We start from the raw sequence: 22,194 nt of genomic DNA, 5'->3' as shown, positions 1-22,194 counted from the left end.
GTCTCGTTTTGGTTACTTGCCTTCTCTAAAGTTTTCAAGTTTTCAGTTTTGTGAGCATTGTATATATGGCAGGCAACTCAAGTGCCCCCACAAGAAAGCTCTTGGACAGAAAGATGCTCAGTTAGAGCTTGTGCATACAGATGTATGTGAGATGCCTCAGCTTTCTTTGGGAGGGGCAAAATATTTTGTGTCTTTTATTGATGATGCCACACGCAAGGTGTGGGTTTATCCTCTTCGTTTGAAGAGTGATACATTCTCAGTGTTTGAGAAGTTTGTTGCTCATGTTGAGAATCAAACTGGTAAAACACTGAAGGCTTTGCGTTTCGACAATGGTGGAGAGTATATGTCCAAACAGTTTCAGGACTTATGTGATGCTAAAGGCATCAAGAGGGAGCTCTCTACTCCTTATGATCCTCCACAAAACGGGACAGCAAAGAGGATGAACAGGACCATTCAGGAGAAGGTCCGTTCTATGTTGTCACATGCTGCGTTACCTCATGGTTTTTGGGCTGAAGCTGTTATGACAGCCGTTCATCTTATAAACAGGTCACCTAACACGAGGCTTGGTGGGAAAGTGCCAGAGGAAGTATGGACAGGGAAGCCTCCGTCCTACAAGCACTTGAGAGTGTTTGGTTGCGTTGCGTACGTGCACATACGCAAGGAAATGCGCACCAAACTGGATCCTAAGTCTCACAAATGCATATTCCTAGGATATGGTGACAGAGGTGAAATGGGGTATAGACTTTGGGATCCAGTGAATAGAAAGATTATACGCAGCAATGATGTAATTTTTGATGAAACATGCATGTATAAGGAGCTTGCAAGGCAACAGGAGCCTGGCAGAGTCATCTTTGATGATGATGGACATCATGGACAACAACAAAGGGCTGTAAATCAGCCATTACAGCAGCAAAACCAGCCCTTAAATGGTGCTGAAAATGGTCCAAATGGACAGCCAGAGATGGCAGAAGATATCCCTATGGATATCCCACAGTTAGAGGAGATACCGGGCATGATATTTCAACCTTATGGCATGGAACAGGAGCCACCAATGGGTGATATGCAGGCTGGACAGCAACCTGCAAATGATGGTCAATGGGTACGGAGGTCCACAAGACCCTCCAGACCCCCTGACAGGTTTGTTCCAGGGGTTGACTACTTGATGCTCACTGACTGTGGGGAGCCCTCATATTACAAGGAGGCTTTACAGAGGGCAGACAAGGCTCTTTGGGAGCGTGCCATGAAGTCAGAGATGGATTCTCTGCACAAAAATGGAACATGGAAGTTGGTGCATTTGCCTACAGGCAAGAAGGTTTTGCCATGCAAGTGGGTTTACTGGCTCAAAGTTGCACCTGATGCAAAGCCAAGATACAAAGCCAGGTTAGTGGCTAAGAGCTTCAAGCAGGAATATGGTGTGGATTTTGATGAGATCTTCTCTCCAGTGGTCAAAATGACCACACTTAGAGCTGTATTAGCTTTGGTTGCTCATGATGATCTGGACTTGATTCAGATGGATGTGAAGACTGCTTTTCTTCACGGTGATCTCCATGAAGAGATATATATGCAACAGCCAGAGGGTTATGCAGTAAATGGAAAGGAGAAGCTTGTATGCAAGCTGAAAAAGAGTCTTTATCAAACAGGCACCAAGGGAATGGTATCATAAATTTGATACATTCATGAAATCCCAGGATTTCAAGAGAAGTGACATAGATCACTGCTTATACACCAAGAAAGCTTTGGATGGCAGTCTATTGATCCTCATCTTGTATGTTGATGATATGTTGATTGCCGGGAAATCTCGTAAAGAGATGGATGCCTTGAAGAAGAGGCTGCATCAGACCTTTGATATGAAGGATTTGGGTGATGCAAATCACATTTTGGGTATGCGGATACTTCGGGACAGAAATCAGCATGTGTTGTATTTGTCTCAGTATTTGTCTCAGAAGAAGACTAGTACTCCTTTGCCTCCACATGTGAAACTCAGTGCTATGGACAGCCCACAGTCGGATAGTGACAGGGCTGATATGGCCAAGATTCCGTATGCTTCAGCTTGTGGCAGTCTCATGTATGCCATGGTTGCTACTAGGCCGGACATTGCATTTGCAGTGGGAGTGGTTTCTAGATACATGGCCAAACCTGGCAAGAAGCATTGGGAAGCAGTGAAGGGTGTCATGAGATACCTGAAGGGCACACAGGATATGTGCATTTGTTTTGGCAAATAGGATACATTAGTGCATGGTTACACGGATTCGGATTATGCCGGTCATCCAGATAACCGGAAGTCTACTACCGGTTATGTGTTTACACTCACAGGAGGTGCTGTGTCATGGATATCCAGGATGCAGAAGTGCACTGCCTTATCTACTACAGAGGCCGAGTATATTGCAGCCACAGAGGCTTGCAAGGAGGCAATATGGCTATCTCGGTTAGTGGTTGATTTGGATTATACAGGGGATATTCCATTGTTGCATTGTGACAGTCAGAGTGCCATCCAGTTGGCAAAGAACCCTGTCTTTCATGCAAAGACGAAGCATGTGGATGTGAAGTATCACTTCATCAGAGAGGTGATAGAGAACAAGCAAATTCAGCTTGTTAAGATTCATACGGATGACAACCCAGCTGATCTGTTGACAAAGAGTTTGCCTCCGGAGCGGTTTGCTCATTGCAGACACTTGATGGGCATTGGATGAGGCCAGTTTCAGCCTTGATATGGCCTTGTATATTATTATGTACATGCTGATTTTTCTTTTCCTTCATTTAAGGGCACTTTGCCTTTAAGTGGGAGGTTGTTGGGGTAAAGGCATTATGCCCACCCTTTTAGTGTGTACAAGCCCATAAGTTATAGTACATAGTACACTTAGTACTTTTAATGTACTAAGTGCACTATGTGTACTAGTGCAAATATACATGTGTGATAGGGGAGTCACACACTCATATCATGAGTTGACTTATCCCCACATATGTCTCTCTCTCTCTCTCTCCCTTCTCTCTCTGTGTATGTCTCCCACATGAAACCCTAATTCTCCCATTCACTCCCTTGGGAAAAGCAAGAAAATCATCAACCTCCTTGTGCGCTACTCCTACAGCCATACACTGCCACCACCTTGGGAAACTACCACTGGCGCTTCGCCCAACAGCATCCTCCTCAGCCGACTACGCCTCTTCATCTGTGTACTCTGCTGCAGTCGCCTTCCTCAGCTCTGTGCGTCACCATCAACGCTAGCAAAAGCCAGCGCCTCTACCTTCACTTGCCCAGCGCGCCGCCAGTGCTATTATCTGATTGCGCCGCCATTGCTTTGTGCGTAGCGAGCGGCTTATCTGCCTGCGCCACCTCCACTCTCTGTGCTGCTTCTGTCCAGTAAGCTACCTATGCTGCCCTCACTTTGTAATCAGTGCTTGCACCTACAGCCCTTTACCTTGTATACAGTCTGCAGCTACCCCTCAGATTTGTGCACTGCCTGTGCTCTACTCTTTGCCCTAAAAAGCATCATAGCTGCTGTCTCTATCTACAACATCTATCCCTCGGAGTATTCCGTTTGAGCAACATCAACTACTCTAAGCCCCCAAGGAGGAGGGAAGCTACCTTGTGAAGATACTATCTAGTTGTGGACATTTTTGAGATTGTCCTTGTTCGGATTGGATTGAGAACAAAGAGCTTTTGTGGATACTTGGATACAGTTGGATTTTGGTACTAGCCCGGTGTAAGCCTCTTGTGGGTCATCCTCGTAGTGAGCTCGGCATCAACTATCTTGTGCCACGACATCGACCTCGGCCCGATCTCGACATTGACACTTTGTTTGATATTGTATTCATTTGTTGTATTGGTCCTAGCTTGGAAAAGCCCGTGGATTGTTCCTGAAATAAATTCGTGAAGAGGGGGCGGGGCCTGTTCCCCGCTCAGCGTGGTGTACTATGTGAAACCCCCCTATTCCCATCTCTCTATCTTTATCTCTTGTACATGTGGTTGCATTTGTCACTGCACGCTTTGTTGGGCTTATAGTGGTATCAGAGCAAGGATTTCTTTTGAAGAAATCATTTTTGGGGTGACACAACCATGTTGAGAGTTGAGGGAGACCAAGGACCTCAAGAAGGGAACAACCACGAAGCCTCTGCGTTTTGCATCAGATGGTTTCCAAGAGTGTTTAGGGCTGAAAGAAGACTCCCAGAGCTTCCGTGTGTTACAGGGTCAAAAAGCAGGAAAAAGCAAAAGTCAAACTTTGTTGACCAAAAAGCCGAGGGCACCGTTGGAAAGAGCACGTCGAATTGAGTCAAAAAGCTATAAGCCGCTTTCTCAAAAAGCAGCTCCAGGGCCAAAAAGCAAGGCCCTGAAGTTGTAAAAGCATAAATCTAGAACTTTGACTATTATTAAAGCAAAAGCAAGGAGGCAAAGCAAAAACACGGGAATAAAACAAAAGCTAGGGAAATAAAGGCAAAAGCAAAGCATGGATAAAAGCAGGCATCCCCTCAAGTATTTAAAGACCATGTACCCTCTTGGTGGACCATAGAAGAACTCTTGGAGGTTCATAAAAGAAGTACGTGTGGAGAACTCCCTTGGGAAAAGCAAGAACATCATCAACCTCCTTGTGTGCTACTCCTACAGCCATACACCGCCACCACCATGGGAAACTACCACCGGGGCTTCGCCCAACAGCATCCTCCTCAGCTGGCTGTGCCTCTTCACCTGTGTACTCTGCTGCAGCTGCCTTCCTCAGCTCTGTGCGCCGCCAACAACGCTAGCAAAAGCCTGCGCCTCTGCCTTCACCTGCCCAGCGCGCTGCCAGTGCTTTTTTCTGATTGCGCCGCCATTGCTCTGTGTGCAGCCAGCGGCTTATCTGCATGCGTCACCTCCACTCTCTGTGCTGCCTCTGTCCAGTATGCTACCTGAGCTGTCCTCGCTTTGTAACCAGCGCCTGCACCTACAGCTCTTTACCTTGTATACAGTCTGCAGCCACCCCTCAGATTTGTGTGTTGCCTATGCTCTACTCTCTGCCCTAAAAAGCATCGCAGCTGGTGCCTCTATCTACACCATCTATCCCTCGGAGTATTCCGTTTGAGCAACATCAACTACTCTAAGCCCCCAAGAAGGAGGGAAGTTACCTTTTGAAGATACTATCTAGTTGTGGGCATTTCTGAGATTGTCCTTGTCCGGATTAGATTGAGAACAAAGAGCTTTTGTGGATACTTGGATATAGTTGGATTCATTGGATTTTGGTACTAGCCCGGTGTAAGCCTTTTGTGGGTCATGCCTGGCATTAGCTATCTTGTGCCACGACATTGACCTCGGCCTAATCTCGACATCGACACTTTGTTTGATATTGTATTCATTTGTTGTATTGGTCTCGGCTTGGAAAAGCTCGTGGATTGTTCTTGAAATAAATTCTTGAAGAGGGGGCGGGGCCTGTTCCCCACTTAGCATGGTGTATTGTGTGAAACCCCCCTATTCCCATCCCTCTCTCTATCTTTCTCTCTCGTACCCGTGGTTGCATCTGTCACTGCACGCTCCGTTGGGCTTACATCTAGGGTCCTCTCCTTTTTCTCACCTGCAAAAGCCTTGGGCACGAATGAAGGAGCTACTACTGCCAACCCTGTAGGAGCGGCATTGCCCTTTGAAGTAAAACCACTTGATCCCGCAAGAGCTGAATATCTACCTGCAGCTCAGCCAGAGTTCTGCCATCTACTCGTGAAAAGTAAGTCTTCACGGCCCCTTCTACTTCTTCCTGCTGCACCTCCATGTGTTCCCCTGACCCCCCAAGGATGATCCTCCCATGGTCGGAAATCTCATTAATGAATTGGAGTCCTTCCGCCATGGTCTATTGTTGCAAGATACGTGTGTGTTCAATTCTGAAATTCAGAAAAGCGGGAGAAAAACATAGGCTTGATGCAAGAAACTGGAGAAAAGCGTGCAAAACAAGGTGACCCACCTATGCTTCATGCACGAAAGATGAAGAGCCGGTTGAGAATCCACGCAACTGGATGCCTTCGATTGGTTTTGTCACTCACCAAGGACAAGTGGTCTAAGGCCTCCCCTTTTATGGACAAAAAAAAAAACACCTGAGTGCTTTTCACATTCAAAAGGCTAGGCCTCCCTTTATTTAGATGTGCTTTAAAATACTGTCCCTCCCTTCTATAACTCACGTTTATTATAAAAACTGACCGTGTAAAAAAAAAAAAAACTAAATAGCTTTTACTAAAACAAAGCGCCCCCCTTAAGATGGCTCATGTGCACTTTTCTGCCCATCTGCAGTTCGCCATGCAACTCGCCACCTCCCTCTCTCCTCCTGCTTGCTGCCCAGCCATGGCTGCCTTGTTGCTCTCCTACATGCACTTGCCACGTGGCACTGTACGGCCAGGTCAAGTCGTGTACGACTTGCCTCACAGCTGCTGGCCACCAACCTGCCCTCTGCCCTGTCTCCCCCTCATGCTACCCGTACATGACCGCCATTCATGCACACCCGGTTGCAACCAACATCTGCGTGCTTTTTCTTGCTACATCCCATGGTGGATGACCACACACACAACATGAAGATAGACATAAAGCTTGTTGCAGCGCCGTCATACCTGAGAGAGAGATACTAGGGGTTTCTTACTATATAGGGATTCGCGAGACAACTATCACCTGTGCACCCATGCATACAAATCCCCCCCTTTCTGCCCCCTCTCTCAGAATCCTCATGAACCCTATTATGCAAGCAAAACCTAAAGAAACACCTACTTCTTGGCAATCTAAACGCAAAAATGGTGATCGAGAGATACTTGGCAACCTTGAAGAACACAAACGACATGCGTCCTTAATACATACAATTACAGTTAGTCATATTGACCAAACGGAGGCAAAATAGAGCAGCACATCATCCATAGGACATGGATTCAAGTAGACAAGCTCCCATCTAGAGTGGCTCTATATAGAGACCATGCTCTGATGTTGAGAGAAGAGGTCTTTATCAAGATGCTACGACACTATGGGGATCACTTATCATATGCATTGAGTATTTCTATCTATCTTGGTGTTTCATTATATAAGTTCCATGTAGAGACAAGATGATGGGCAGGTAGCTTTGGATATGCATAGTACGTGAAACACGAGGTTGACGAAGATAGTAACATGCTCTACTCCATTATTCAGCATACGATGAGATTTGAGGGTGCTATCATTGTTTGTATAGAGAGGGCTTCGTTCCTCTATGTAGTTTGAGTTTAAGGTTGAGAGTTGTGTGGTCCTATATTTACATGATCAACTTTGAAAAAGCACAGTTGCAGGCAAGAAGACAAGCTCTCAAGAATGGTTGAGACTCGTCTGTAAACTGATCCTCTTTAGATGATATGCCTGGTGGATCGGATAGCCCTTGAGCTTGACAAGATACTGGAGTTGCTTGCGTACCCAGCGTGGTTGTGGCCTGGTAATGTGTGGGTACGTTACACCTCCAGAGAGGTGATTAGTTTTATCTATGAAGATTTTTCTACTGCAGTTACATGTCTTTATGCATGAACCTGCACCTACTCTTGGGCAGTGATGACATGAGTGGGGATGTCATAGCATGTAGAGTTTGCTATGCACGATGGAGTTGATGATTTGAAACTTTGTGAGTAAATTCCCATGGAGTCAAGGTCACATTTAGGCTTTTTTTAAGTTTGGTATAGAACCCGAACTTTCCATTGGTATTTATAAGACCTAGTCAGCATATGGCTACCCTATTTTCTAGGAAGCCATTGCATGCTGCTGGAGCACGTGCAGGTCAGCCATGTGGGCGACCCTTGATTTCTCAAAATGGTAGCGCTTAGGATGGGCTGCAGCCACTACCTGAGATCAGTTATAAATAGGGAAAATTCTATTTTATTCAATTTTCTCTCTGTCAAAAACATGCTTACACTGTTGTGTTCTAGATCTTGGTCTCGACTCCATCAGTGTGCATTGTAACCATTTGGCATCTGGATTTCATCAAATACTCATGCTCTTGGTGTGTTCATTGTTGGGAGTATGGGATTGACTGTGGAGTGTAAAACTCTAACTACACCTACCCTTTTGTCTTAAATCAGATTTCTTCAAGTTTGCCCCATCTTGTGCCTGGTCAGCTCAAATGCAACTTGGGTGGCCTTGCGTTTAATTTGGGGGGGGGGGGGGGGGGGGGGGGGGTTTCATGACTGGGTCACATTTGTTCTGTGACAGATTTCAAGTTACTGCAGATTAGCAAGGAGAGAAGTCTGGTGTTGGAAAGCGTAATTGTGTATATTATTGCAGGGTGCAGATCTATCACACGTTTTTTGCACTCAAGGAGCAGCAACGGTCATCAAAAGCTACAGTCCTGAACTCATTGTGCATCCTATCCTTGAAGAATCTCATGATGTGAAGTTTGTCTTTGTTCCCTTCTTCCTATCTTGTTACAAATCTCAACCATTTTTATGAGTTTTCATGTTGAAGTAAACAAGGAATTCTGTAGATTTCATCGTTTTTTAGAGACGCAGAAAAGTGATTTTTTGCTCCACCTCACGTTTGAAGTGTTCAGGGGTGAGAAAAAAGAGGTCCTCGAGAAAGTTTTATTGGAAATAGGAAAGTGGCTAGATCGGTTTGATTGCCTAGTTATCGGACCCGGTCTTGGCAGAGATCCATTCTTGCTGGTAGGCAAAAGCTCACTTCTTTTTGGTGTTGCCTTTGCAATCTATTATTTTTGGTTATTAAAAAAAAAAAAAAAAACTTGGCATGGTATGTATGGGCCTTTTTTTTTCCCACTCCTTGTCCACCTCTTCATGTATTTTAACATATACACCTCTTTATGCACATTGCAGGATTGTGTCACGGAGATCATCCAACATGCAAAGCAAAAGGACATACCTTTAGTAATTGATGGGGTATGCATTCTCTTGCACTTGGCTTTATTTATAGATTAAGTAATCTGGTCTTCAAACAAAGTGTTACCATTAATAGACTTGAATTTGTCAAAAGGGGCTTTAATTTTTTTAATATATATAAATATATATCCATGTTGAAGGATGGTTTGTTCCATATCACCAACAATCCAGAGCTAGTTTGTGGCTACCCTTTGGCAATCTTGACCCCCAACGTCAATGAACACAAGCGTTTGGTCGCAAAGATGACTGATCGAGGTGGTACACGGCCAACAAAATGGCAAGATGTAACAACCGAAGACTTTCTTGACCAATTAAAAGGACTGGCAAAAGAGTGAGTAATCTGATGCCCATTGTGTGATTGCAGGCATGATAATGGTATGATCTACAGCTTGTAGTATTGGATATGCAACAAATTGGATGTTTCATTGCATTTGGTATTCCTTTAAATAATTGATACAAAGGCATCAATAACAAGAGAGTTGTCATTGCCCGAAGGCCTGTGCTTGTCATGATGAACATGATGATGGTCGGCAGTTTTGATGGAAAACATTTGCAAGTTTGCATGCACATCTTTTACCTTCCCGACTGTTGCATGGACTAGTGGAAGCTATGTGATTAAGGTGTGCAATTAACTACTTTGGTGTGTTAATTTCAATGCTGAAGAGAAGAGAGAGACAGAGAGAGGTATTACTCCAGACACTTGAGGACTCCTGTAACCTGCTGAGGGCCCCAACTTGCAGTGTATTTTCTTTATTATGAAGTTGAATATCTTCCTTCTTGGTGGCCTAAGTGATGGTCTAGATTTGATCCTGTACCTGAGAATATCTTCCTTCTTGGTGGGCTAAGTGATGGTCTGTGAGTCCGGGTTGAACAGGAGAACAGGAGGCAAATACTTGGTTAATTGAGCAGAAGTGTTTGACTTCTAAGTGTGGAGAAGACGGTAGCCTGTTTTGGAGTGCTGAAGCAAAAGGTTGATGTTTGTGCTCAATTACTGAGGAAGAATTCTGAATTTGTCTTGGATGATTTTGCTGAGGACAGAGGTATCCTTCATGTAGGCTGAGATTGCCTGGTCGACATGGCCTGATCAGTCCCCTGCAGGGCGTGGGCTGGTCGGCTGGCTTAAATTAACCAAAATCACCTTTAATTAAATGTTGGTTGTACACACGTGGGTGCCCAAACCTGGCCGGCCCAAATAAGGTCACCCAATCCATAAACAATTCGCCAAAATGCATGCAAGCTGTCAGCCCTTTACCTGTCCTGCTTCATGATGATTCTCCTACACGTCTTGGCTTCCCATCTGTCCTGTTGGCTGCCCATGCTGCTTTCCATCTCTTCCTGGGCAAGACATTTGTTGCTGAACTCATCTACCTTGATCGGTGGGTGACCTTGCATGACTGACTACCGAGACTTACCTTGGCCTAGTAGTACCTACCTTGATGGCAATTGGCGGTTGGTTTCTGGACTATCACCCTGCCCTCTCTGCCTACCTGTGAGCCTCTGCCTTCCAGCCCTTTTACCTCTCCTGCTTCTTTGCCTGTCTCAGCATATAGAAAATTCTTACTGTGGTCAAGTCGGCCGCCCGTCCCTTGATTGGAAATATGGCTTCTGCCCAAGCCAATCCTTCTCCACTCCTTCGGGCCAGGAGAACTATCAATTTTTCACAAGATGAGCTCCTCATCCTCCAAAGTGACATCGACACATGAAATGAAGACAACTCTCATTGGGGGAGTCTATGGCTTGCACCCCTCCCGTTTGCAAAAGAGATTGGGTTCTAGCAGCCCTCCTGTCGGAACTAGCTGTGCACTTCCTTGATGCACGTTTACTTGGGCAAGGTTTCTTCCAAGTCCCGGAAGCCAAATCTCAGGCACTTGTTGGCAGCCCATTTCCCCTTGGCCTGCAGAAATCATTCTTCTTGGAGTACCGGTTGGACTTTGATCTTGTGGTAGAGGATCAATGCCTCAATCTGGATTTTCTCAGATTTCCCGCTCTTCCACAGGTCTATTGGAAGCTGTTGGCTTCCATAAGAGTTGCATTTGGGTAGGTCTTGGAAGTACCTGTCCTTCCAGGATTACCTTCGTCTACTTCTGTAGCGGTTATTGCCACTTCTGATGGAGTACCTTGAATTATTGTTCTTGTTCTTGACCCATGTGGTAGATTTGGGAAGTTATTATCTGGTCACACCTTTGGTCAGGAGCTGCAGGGACCTGAGGTGGTGTATGTGGAGATCTCATGACTTTTCTGATGGTTCAGATTGTTTGGCATCCACATTGCAGCGTGTCAGCGACTTTAAACATTGGATGGCCTTACTCTGGACTCTGGAGATAAGAGGTCATTGGCCATGAGAATTACAGAAGGAACATGAAAAGCGCCCAGGTGCCCATTGGATTGCATATACTTTTATGCACTGTTAGGGCTGAGCTTCAGTAAACGATGGAGCAGAAGCGGAGTATCACTATTGTGCCTAGGAGTCATTTTGGACCCAGATGGAAGGCAGTCGCAATAAACACTTCTTTGCTACTCATGGTCCATCCCATAGCAGAGAAAGTGTGAGAAGACAGTTGTAGGATTCTCAAGGTACATGGATCCTTCTATGGTGAGGTGGATTGCCTCTTGACTTTTATTGTCGGCTTCTTATTGATGAGCTCCATACCTTCTAGAGGGATAGAGCCCGGTGGGAAGGTTTGGGCTACTTTGCGTCAAGTGGTCATGGAAAACATGTGTACTTCACTTGATGCCCCCTTCTCCGCTAAGGAGTTCAGGCATGCACTCCACGCATTACCTAAGGGGATGATGCATCGCCTTTCACCCACCTTTGTCATAACATTTTGGGATAACTTTGGGTAACATATCACTATGGCCCTTTAGGAGATGTGAAACACATGCAGTATGCCTTCTCCTTGTTGGAGTATGTGAAGGCGGAAGCGTAGACAAAACAAGAGAGAGGAGGAGCAAAGGAGATAGAGAGCTTGTGGACAAGATCACCTTTTATAATATCATACTTACTAAAATTTAGAGAGGTTCGTATGACGGTGGTGGTAGGGGTGGTGGAGGACGAGGAATTCGGAGCCTGCTGGAGGGAGAGCCGCTAGAATTTGTGCCATTGTTTGTTGATTCTGGCTTTGCATAGCCTCCCAATCGAGTCTTTGCTGGAACTCTCGGTCGGCTTTCTCTCTGCGGCGTTGGTCTTCCTCATATTTGTGTGTGGCTTCCCTATCCCTCTGTTCCTCCGCATGTCTCAATTCTTTTTCTTCATCTGCTCTTCTTTTTGCTGCTTCATCTTTTCTTCTTTGTTCTTCACATCGGTCTTCATCTTTTCTTCTTTGTTCCTCCATATGTAGAAGGACGTGTGCTAGATCTGAGATGCCTTCTTTGGGCTTCTCTTTTTCGGTGGCAAGCTGTATCTTCAAAGAATTTATTTGCTCCATCATTATTCTCAGGAGCTCTTCGGTGCTTGGCGGAAGCGTTTTTTTTGTTTGGAAGCTTTGTGCCTCCATCACTTCTTGCTGGCTTTCTTCTTGATTTGATGTCTCTCCCAACATGGTGGAGGCCTAAGTTTTTCTGGACCGCAGTTTAACCATCCACGGGATGCGCTCACTTCTTTAGGTAGCCGAGTTGGGTTACCAACTTGATGCTCTGATACCAATGTTACATGCACTGAGGTTGATCGTGCTAACGCACAACAACAAGGCCTTCTTTATACCTTTATGTGGTGAGAATCTTTAGCATCAACTTTAGACAGTAGAGAGAGAAGAGAATGAGAATGTAGAAGACGACACAGTATTGGGTCCCAATACCCACTGAAGGGCCCCCCAGTATTTACTTATATTATTCTTTTTTGGAGAAATGCTGTACAATGCTGAGTACAAATGATATGAATGCCCAACGCAAGGACAAGGAAGACTGAACGTCAGCTGAGTATCCAGCTATCCCGAGGCTCTTCCGAAGACTCTCCTTGGCCACTGATGCAAGTCGAGAAAGCTGTAGGACTGCACATATGCTGGCTGAATGTGAAGAGCATCTTCCTTCCTAGCTTGGAGTGCTTGGATGTTGCAAATTGAATATGATCTGCTGAGGCAATGGATTTACGTGGGCTGAGGCAATACCTAAATGGATTTACGTGGGCTGAGGCAATGCTTTTATACCTCTTTTGGTCAGCAGTCGGTTGCCTTAAGAGGCTGTTGGCTGATGCAAAAATGCCCCATGACGAGAAAATGCCAGTCGGCTAGTGCAAAGTCCCTGTGGGCTGCAAGAAATGCCCTCATGCACAGTTGGCTGCCCCAAAATATACTGGTCGGGCTGTAGCACACCTGTCGGCTGCTGGCCGACTGCATGGCAAAAGGCCTTGGATGCCTTTGCAAGGCTAGCCCAAGTTGGGGCTACCTTGGGGCTGGCCCCCTTCTATATGAATGAACCTAGAATGCTTACATGCATATAATGCTAAGGTTAACAACTACATGCTTCTGGATGATGATTTCTCCAAGTGGGTTAAGAGGACTGACAACTGAATGACCTCTAAAGCTTAGAGATTGACCTACGTAGCTCGTGCCTGACTGCCCTTGGATTGAGGGCTCACAATGGGGTCACGATGTATGACAAATAATTCTAAACAAGGTTCTCTTATGTACAAATGCTGCACTGATGATCATGCCATTGTGTCACCATGCACCCCAGTGCGGGGTGCACGTGACAGATGGCTTGCAAGATCTCGAGAATTGGATTTAATTGAGCGGAGCACTGGGGTGCACGTGACAGATGGCTTACAAGATCTCGAGAACTAGATTTAATTGAGCGGAAGCCACTTAATGAATGACTTATGGAATGAACATGAACTAAGGTTGCTTAGACTGTAAAGCTCTGATACCAATGTGACATGCGAAGGATTGATCGGAGTAAAACAACCTTAGGCTTAAACTAAACTTCACTTAATTATACTTAAGAGATAGACAATGGTGTCAATGCAATGCAAAGCAACTATATTAAATGCAATGGTTACAAAGATCATCTATAAATAGATCTATGCCTGTCCTAGATGATTATCTATCTCGGGAAAAGAGAGAGATGCTGAATGCTGAGGATGAATGACTGTTCCCTTCTCCAATGCTGAGGTCCACCCTTGGAATGCTGACTTTCCTCTATGTAGGAGGCAGGATATGAACTGAATGCTTTCTTCTATCTGTATGCTGAATATGCTGAATGCTCTGCTGAATGATGAGGATGATCCCTTGCTCCCTAGGAAGGAAACGCTGAGAAGTAGGAAGCTGATGATATGAATGAACTGAATGATGTGACTTCGCTTATATATGTTATGCTGCTGCTGGTCAGTTGTACCCATTGCTGTCGGCCAGTTGACTGGACTTTCACAACTTCATTAAATGCTCAAAGCTGCTGTCGGCTGGTTATAAATGTTGAGTCGGCTGCTGGCCAGGCCCTGTCGGCTGGTTCCCTATGCTTTGACTTGATGAGCTACATGCTCTAAATGCCTTGAATGTCTTATGTACCTGCTGTAGGTGTTGTAAAGCCCGAACACTGCTGTACATGCTGTGATAAATGGATTAATGCTTAAATGTCCTGCTTAATGCTTGAATGCCTTTACTTAATGCTCTGCTTAATGCTTATGAGTGCTAAGAATGCCATGTCACTTGTACACCTACTGGTGTGCACGTGACCCCCCTCCTGCCCTAGATGCCATAGTCACATGGGATGCAAAATGGGGACAGGGAACGGGGACGGAAAAGATTGAGAATGGCCATTCCATGTGACTATAGAGTGACATGGGATGGGATGATGCTGCCATCCCCAACATTCTCGAGTCTAAAAATGCCCATTGCATGTGACTATGCTAGATGCCCAATAGTTTTTTTTCATTACAACATTGCATATGGGGGTGTAGAGCTGCATAGAGGGTTTGAGGCTCTATAGCTCAACTTATGAGGAGATTGAGGAGAGAGAACATAATTACTTAGGATGCTATTGCTTGGCTCACCCAGGCTGGTACACACATTTTTTGAGGGCAATGTTTTGGACACCACCATAATGATATGCACGGGTGTGTCCCAACGTTGCATGCTATTGGATATTCTTCATACGCTGTATACACTACCTTTGCAGAGGATTGATACTACTTGGGATATCATTCTTAGTATCGCAACTTGGTAGATTTGGAGGGCTAGATGCACAAAAGCTATAGAGGGCGTTCGGATATATGACACTTAGTGCATTTGTACTATATGGGAAGATTATTCACTCTTATTGCCACATGGGCTTGTATACAGGGACCATCCATATCTGCGCAAGCAAAGCGCACTGTTTTCATGAGGGAGTGGGATCGTGTCATCTTCTACCTCCACGTAGGGTTCATCCCCCCCCCCCCCCCCCCCCCGCCCCCTCCCCTTCCCTTTGTCCCAGATCCATCCTTTTAGGGATGGTGGGGGGGTTTGGGTGGCTAGGCGGCAAGGAAGTGGGATTCCCCCCCTGCACGTGACCCTTCCTCGGCTTTTACCATTTCCGACATGGTATCAGGGCGTGCGTCTGCATTCGGTTAGACACGTGTCACGCCGCGAGGGGATGAGCTAGGATATCATCCAACAGCTCCCCTCCAAGCGAATGCCAACACACGGACTGTCCAACAAGAGGCCACACCAATGAGGGCATCAAGGTCGAGGTGAGGACCAACAGGAGCCAACACCAACGAAGGAAGGGCGTCAAGGCCAACAACGGGATGTCAAGGCGAGAGAAGATGCGAACACTGAGCAATATACCACATTGTGTCATCTCCTACCTCCATGTAGGGTTCATATGGCACATTGATACCCCCCCAATGGTCCCGGATCCACCCGGGTAGGGGGTGTTAGAAATTGTGCATCTTAGTGTATTTGGGGTATTGCCTATTTATGAGGTTTTATCTATTTTTCTTCCTTTTAGTAGGTCGTGGGCAGTCGACCAGCTCCCTAGCATCACTATAAAAGGGGCCCTCCCATATTCACTTGTTCATTATCAAACCTATGTGACAGGCACATGTTCTACACCATTTGCTGGCTGATGTAGCCATTGTAAAAGCCTCTTGCTACATAACATGATGTTCATTTCATTTCATTTCTCTCTCTCTCTCTCTCTCTCTCTCTCTCTCTCTCCCCCCTTTGCTCTCCCTCTCTCCTATGTTTTGTTTCCGCATTGTGCAACTTTATCATGATATCAGTTGCTTAGGTGACTGGCACTTCAAGGCGGCGGCCACGAGTTTCCTTACTGCAAGAAGTTCATCATTTTTGGGAGCAGAATGCGGCTTGCGTTTTTGCTACATCTGCAGCAGAGGGCTGCGTTTTGTGCAAATTTCCAGGCTGCTGCGTTTTTCACATTGGTGGCTGCATTTTCTTCTAGGGTGCTGTGCTTCAGCTTTGGTGGCTGCATTTTTGTGGTGGCTACAGCTCTTTCTCCCTTATGCTATCTTCTCCGTCATCCATTATTGTTCGTGGTGCGTGGGCTGGGTTTTCAGCCTTGGGCAGGAGTGGGGGTGTTGCTTCCGGTGTGCTTTAGTGTTGCCTTTGCTTGAGAGGGGGCTGTCAGTCCTGTGCTTTCATGGTGTTGGCGTTTGGAGCAGATCTTTGGACAGCAGTTGGTGGTCCTCTTCTTCGCATGTGGAGCGTCACAGACTTGTGGCATCTTCAGCCTGCCTCGATGGATCTACCTCCTTTGTGGGTGTTTTCCAGCAAGTTTTGGTGGACTGGTTGCTACTGTCCAGCCCCTTTCTCTCTTAGTTTTGAGAGGGGGCTGCATTTTCCTCGTACCTCGTTCCATTGGAGAAGTGTTGGAGATTGGTTGTGGACAAAGGCTTGCTTGTAGAGGTGTGCTATTGCTGTGAATATGGGTTCCCTCTTGGAGTTGGCATCTGTCCTTGTTTCTCAAGAGCAGGTAAGGTTTCCTCCTAGTGGATAGGATGAGACACTTGCTACAGTGCAATAGACAGGACGGTGTCATTGCTACTCTTCTGGAAAGCAGGTTCATTTGGCCAAGGATTGCAAGACCAAAGGTACAGCCCGGGCCAGGACCAAGTTTTCAAAGACAGGCAATGGTCAGATATAGGATGATGACTCTGATACATCTAGTGTCCCCAAGGCTGCAAAAGCCAGGGAGGACCTGGATGGTCAACTTCTATAGTTATATAGATAGTACTCCCCCATGTGCTTCTAGCCAGAGGATGCTTGTGGGCGGGAGAGGGGTCTGTTAGTAGCTCCATTTTCTGGTGCATGGGATCCGTGAGGCCGAGTTTCAAGCATTAAAAATATTTGGCAAGACAAGTTCATTTTGGAGCTATGGATTGGATGTGTTCCACGTCTATTGCTTGGTGTAGCAGAGATTATGGACTCGATGTGTTCTAAGTTCATTGTTCGAGGTTTTCTCGGGGACGTGATGTGTTCACAGTGCACTGTTGGGGGATTATGGGCGCAGTGTGTCTAGCAGCTCATCATTTTATCCTTGGAGTTCACTGCACACTTGTGTGGGAATTCGGAGCCAAGCAAAGTTCCTTGCTGTTCGTGGTGGCATTTTGTTTCGAGGAAACAGGTTGGTGGGTGCTCTTTTCGAGGTGTATCCGGTACTGTGCAATACTGGAGTGTCCATGGCTGCATCTTCATTAGCTTATCTTCTTCAGACTCTTGCACAATATGAGCTGTAGAGGGGGTTTTAGAAATTGTGCATCTCAGTGTATTTGGGGTATTGCCTATTTATGAGGTTTTATTTATTTTTTTTCCTTTTAGTAGGTCGTGGGCAGTCGGCCAGCTCCCAGGGGCAATCAACCAGCTCCCTAGCATCACTATAAAAGGGACCCTCCCATATTCACTTGTTCATTATCTAACCTATGTGACAGGCACATGTTCTACACCATTTGCTGGCTAATATTGCCATTGTAAAAGCCACTTGCTACATAACATGATGTTCATTGTCTAATGTCTCTCTCTGTCTCTCTGTCTCTCTCTCTCTCTCTCTCCTTTGCTTTCCCTATCTCCTATATTTTACTTCCGCATTGTGCAACTTTATCAGGGGGGGTTTGGGTGGCTAGGTGGCAGGGGAGTGGGACCCCCCTGCACGCAACCCTTCCTCGACTCTTGCCGTTTCTGACACATTGTGCTCTAGATAGGTTGAGATCACCATACATTTTGGGATGAGGATGTTTTGTTGTGGCTTCTAGCCGTGATTTTGTCTCAGTAGACTTAGCGTCACTCTCAGACGAGGACGATGTTGCCTTAGCTGCCACACTCATCTTAGCTGCTGCACTGGTACTAGTACCTTCTGATAATGTTGGTGTAGATGCTTGTGTGGCATGAGCAGGTGCCATCAACTCATACAACATGGCATATATGTCGCGCTCAATTAGGTGGAGATTGCAATGGCAATACACCATTTTCTCCAACTGAGCAGTAGACAACCTGTTCCTCTTCTTCGTATGGAAGAGGGCCCATGTGCTTCAGTTACTCTCACAAGGACCCGAACTGCAATCTTGTGAGAGGACTCGAATGGTGAGGCGTTTCTTCCGTTAAAATACAGAAACTTTGTAAGTATAATCATCATTGATCAATGTATTATGTACATGTTATAACTTATAAGTTGAAAACATAGTCTTACCTTTTAGAGTTATACTCACTAAGTGAGGGCTAGAGATTGGCTGAATCTCTCTCTCTCTCTCTCTCTCTCTCTCTCTCTCTCTCTTGCATGCAGTTTGTCTACCAAATGCGTGGCTAGCATTCCGATACACTAGCCGCTCATCCTCCAAGCGTCTTGTTAGCCGTAGGCTAGCCTAAGTGGCGGGCCAGTGCCGTAGAAGCAGCTGGACAGCGGCATGTCACCACCGTCGACTGTCAGGGCTTGCCTACTTTATTGTAGGAAACGACGCTTCCTTAAACACTCAGCCGGCGCATCTTATCATCACAGTATTGACAAATACTGCAAGCAGGTACTATAAATGGATGAGTCCTAAGCTTTGCAAAAGGCTGGTTGCTAATTGTATCACTTTTTGTTTTGGATTGATGTAAGCAAGACCGTTCTTTTTTGTTATCTCTCTCTTGTACATTCATCTTTTATGTTACGTCTCTGTGTATTTCAGTTCTATTTCATACGCTATGATCGTTAAAGTTATCTGTTAAGGTATTGTGTTTTTACACTATTTATTAAGCGGTTAGCCCGGGCCCCGATAGTGTTGATAGTGTTTAGTGATATGTGTGCTGTGTTTGTTTTGCGTTAGATCCAAAAACTGAAGTACAACCCATCTGTACATCCACACCCCATGAGGTACAACGCACTCCCAAAACCCAACAGCCCCTAGTTCCTTCTTCTGTCTCTATTTACACAAGCCGAAGTTACCATTACCCTGAAAAGGAAGGCACCATCTATGGTGGCTGTCTAGGTCCTCATAGAAGTTTCTACAGTGAAGGCTAGTCATCTGGTGGCGGCAGTAAAGATCCTTACAACAAAGGGAGAAGTCGGGGACAGCTAGAAAGAGAACCACCTTCTTTGCAACAGTGGAGATCAAAGAATGGGTTTCAAAAGCTCACTCTTGGCTATGCCAACAGCCAGCACGACAGTCATAGCTCTGATGACAAAGAGCACGACAATCATAGCTCTGATGACAAAGACAGTCACTCTGGTGGGAGAGGACAAAGAACCCATCATTCTGGAAAATGGCGATACAACAACAATGACACCAAAAGACCATTGACAAGAAGACAGTCTGGTTCGGAAGTTACTACCAGCAGTAGTAACACGGAGGAACATGCAAACACAAGGGCTCATATTCAAGGATCATGGGCAACTCCTCTACCTCCCATCTCTGTGTTCTTACCTGATATACATGCAAACACAAGGGCTCATATTCAAGGATCATGGGCAACTCCTCTGCGCTCTGAAGTAAGTGGTGAAGTCAGGAAAGTGGCAAAAGCAGCGGAAGTGGAGATATCCCCACAGAACCAGCCAGCACTAAATCCGCAGACGCCTATCAATATAGGAAGGCTGTAGCAGTTGGAAGTGCTGAAGGATTATTCCATTGCTCTCCAAAAGAATTATGACCAGCTAATCACCATGATAATACCCGACAAAGGCCAGCAACAAACTGACAACCACAGCACCGTCGAGATCCTCGCTCACATCAAGGAACTCAAGGCAAGTACGCTGGAAAGAAGCCAATACTACCCTAGAATTTTTCTTCCAGAAGTCTGCTTCCGAGAAGCAATCCCCGGAATTCATCTTGTGGAAGGCGTTCGTCATACTCCGCCTTCCGGATCCACTCTTCCAAGATGTGCATGCTACGACAGTATTCAGGATTCAGCCTCTACAAGCACTTAACCAGAGGTCATCACTAACACCTCCGTTAGTTGTGATTAGAACTCGCCCAGAGGCTAAAAGGCTTCTAACAGTGCGGAAGACGACAACATTGTGGGATCGAGTCGTCGGATTGGGAATCCGACCCACCGGGTGTGCCAAGTGTTAGCCGTAGGCTAGCCTGAGCCGCGGGCCAGTGCCGCATTAGCAACCAGACAGCCGCATGTCAGCACCGTCAATTGTCAGGGCTTGCCTACTTTATTGCAGGAAACAACGCTTCCTTAAACACTCAGTTGGCGCATCTTATCAACATAGTACTGACAAATACTGCAAGCATGCACTATAAATGGATGAGTCCTAAGCCTTGCAAAAGGCTGGCTGCCGATTGTATCACTTTCTGTTTTCGATCGATAACAGCAAGACCGTTCTTTTTTGCTCTCTCTCTCTCTCTCTCTCTCTCTCTCTCTCTCTCTCTTGTACATTCATCTTCCTGTTACGTCTGTGTGTATTTCAGTTTTGTTTCATACGCTATGATCGTTAAAGTTCTCTGTTTTGAGTATCATGTTTTTACACTGTTTATTAAGAGGTCGGCCCAGTAGTGTTCAGTGATCTGTGTGCTGTGTTTGTTTTGTGTTAGATCCGTATATGTTTGGTGTATGCTGCGTGCATAACCAGTGAATCTCAGTAGGTTGCTGTAGGAATAAGCGGTCATTCTAGGCTATGGGATGTACATGGAATCCATACAATCTGCGGGAACTCATCCTCTAGCATCCGTCCCATCGAGACAGTTGTTACCATTGTTAGTGACCACCTGCACTATGTTTTGTGGGCATAGCTATCTCCATGATAGCCTCTTGGATGTGTGACCATATAAACTCTCCTGTCACCACTATCCCAGGCATAGATGCATCAATGACACACAAAAACATAGTGCCCTTGCAAGAGGACACCAAACATTGTACACATTCCTCTTGCATATATCTGACCACCATCACATAACAATGTGCAACCATACTTGGTCCAAGTGACCTTTAATAGCTCCATCTTCACCTCCACTGCTTGTTGCTCTCTTCTGAGCTCTTTAGTGCGCAAGGTCTGATAGGAGGGTCGCTCCCACTCGCATCCAATGCGGCTGATTGCTCTCATGGCCTTTTTCCATCGTGGGGTGCGCACAATGTGAAAAGACAAAGCACATTGGATGAAAAGCCTAGTGAGTTCCCTAGTTGCATCTTTAATTGCATGCTTGCTTGAATGCTTGCTCTCTTTAGAGAGGCTCTAGGTGCTGCAGGCAAAGGGCTTCATGTTGCTGTGGGAGTGGAATGACCCACAACCGCGTCCTGCCAGTTGTTGTCTTTTCCATTCTTGTAGCTCGGCTTTGATGTTTGTAGGCACCAGTTTGCATGCACCAATGCCTTCCCGGTTAAACCTATGAAATGGGCCTTAACATAGATTATGGACCCTCTTGAGCAAAATCTGCAAAAATTACATTTCCACTTTTGGGTGCGTGAACCACCATATCTTGATACAGGAGTGACATGGGCCCACATGGCATCCTTACTTGGAGGCATCTTGACAAAGGGGGCAAGATTGGCACCTTGGCATGAAAACCCCCAAATTTCAAATTCTCTGGCGGGAACGAAACCTGAGAAGTGTGGAGGAGCTGAAAGGGGCTGATTTGTGCAACACAGGAGCTCCTTCAAACAGTTTCACAGGCGCATGCAGGCGTTTTTTTTTCGAAAAACGGGCTCTCTGGATAAAAAAACGCTGAAATCGTACATAGCCGAGGTGGATATGAATGAAACGCGTTTCAAACGTATGAAACGTTTGAAACGCTGAAATCGTACATAGCCCAAGTGGATATGAATGAAACGCGTTTCAAACGTATGAAACGTTTCGTTTCATTCATACTGAATGAAACACGTTTCATTGCAACTATGGCTAGATAGGATCCGCGCTCGCTTGGCGTGCCTTTGCCCTAGGACTGATTGTGATTATTCCCCATCAAAACCCACGCCCAAGACTCTTCGAGTGGAGGGCAGTTCCGAT

At 45.9% G+C, this 22,194-nt stretch overlaps 1 protein-coding gene across 4 annotated transcripts in view; it reads left to right on the top strand.

The window, feature by feature from the left end:
• Positions 1-22,194, top strand: part of LOC147610072 (pfkB-like carbohydrate kinase family protein) — a 61,230-nt gene that overhangs the window by 19,315 nt on the left and 19,721 nt on the right. For 3 of the 4 annotated variants that reach the window (XM_086786903.1, XM_086786902.1, XM_086786904.1), the window contains exons 3-6: positions 8,237-8,346; positions 8,502-8,613; positions 8,782-8,844; positions 8,985-9,175. In XM_086786903.1, coding sequence (XP_086643029.1) covers positions 8,237-8,346; positions 8,502-8,613; positions 8,782-8,844; positions 8,985-9,175 — 476 coding nt within the window. Of the gene's footprint in view, positions 1-8,236; positions 8,347-8,494; positions 8,614-8,781; positions 8,845-8,984; positions 9,176-22,194 lie in introns of those variants that run through there. The other variant, XM_086786905.1, reaches the window with a different exon arrangement.

The sequence above is a fragment of the Cibotium barometz genome, chromosome 50 (genome assembly GCF_041138505.1).
Source record: "Cibotium barometz isolate CiBa-2024 chromosome 50, ASM4113850v1, whole genome shotgun sequence".
Taxonomy (NCBI): domain Eukaryota; kingdom Viridiplantae; phylum Streptophyta; class Polypodiopsida; order Cyatheales; family Cibotiaceae; genus Cibotium; species Cibotium barometz.
Note: the sequence above shows the minus strand (reverse complement) of the source record. Positions and strands in the feature narration are given on the sequence as shown.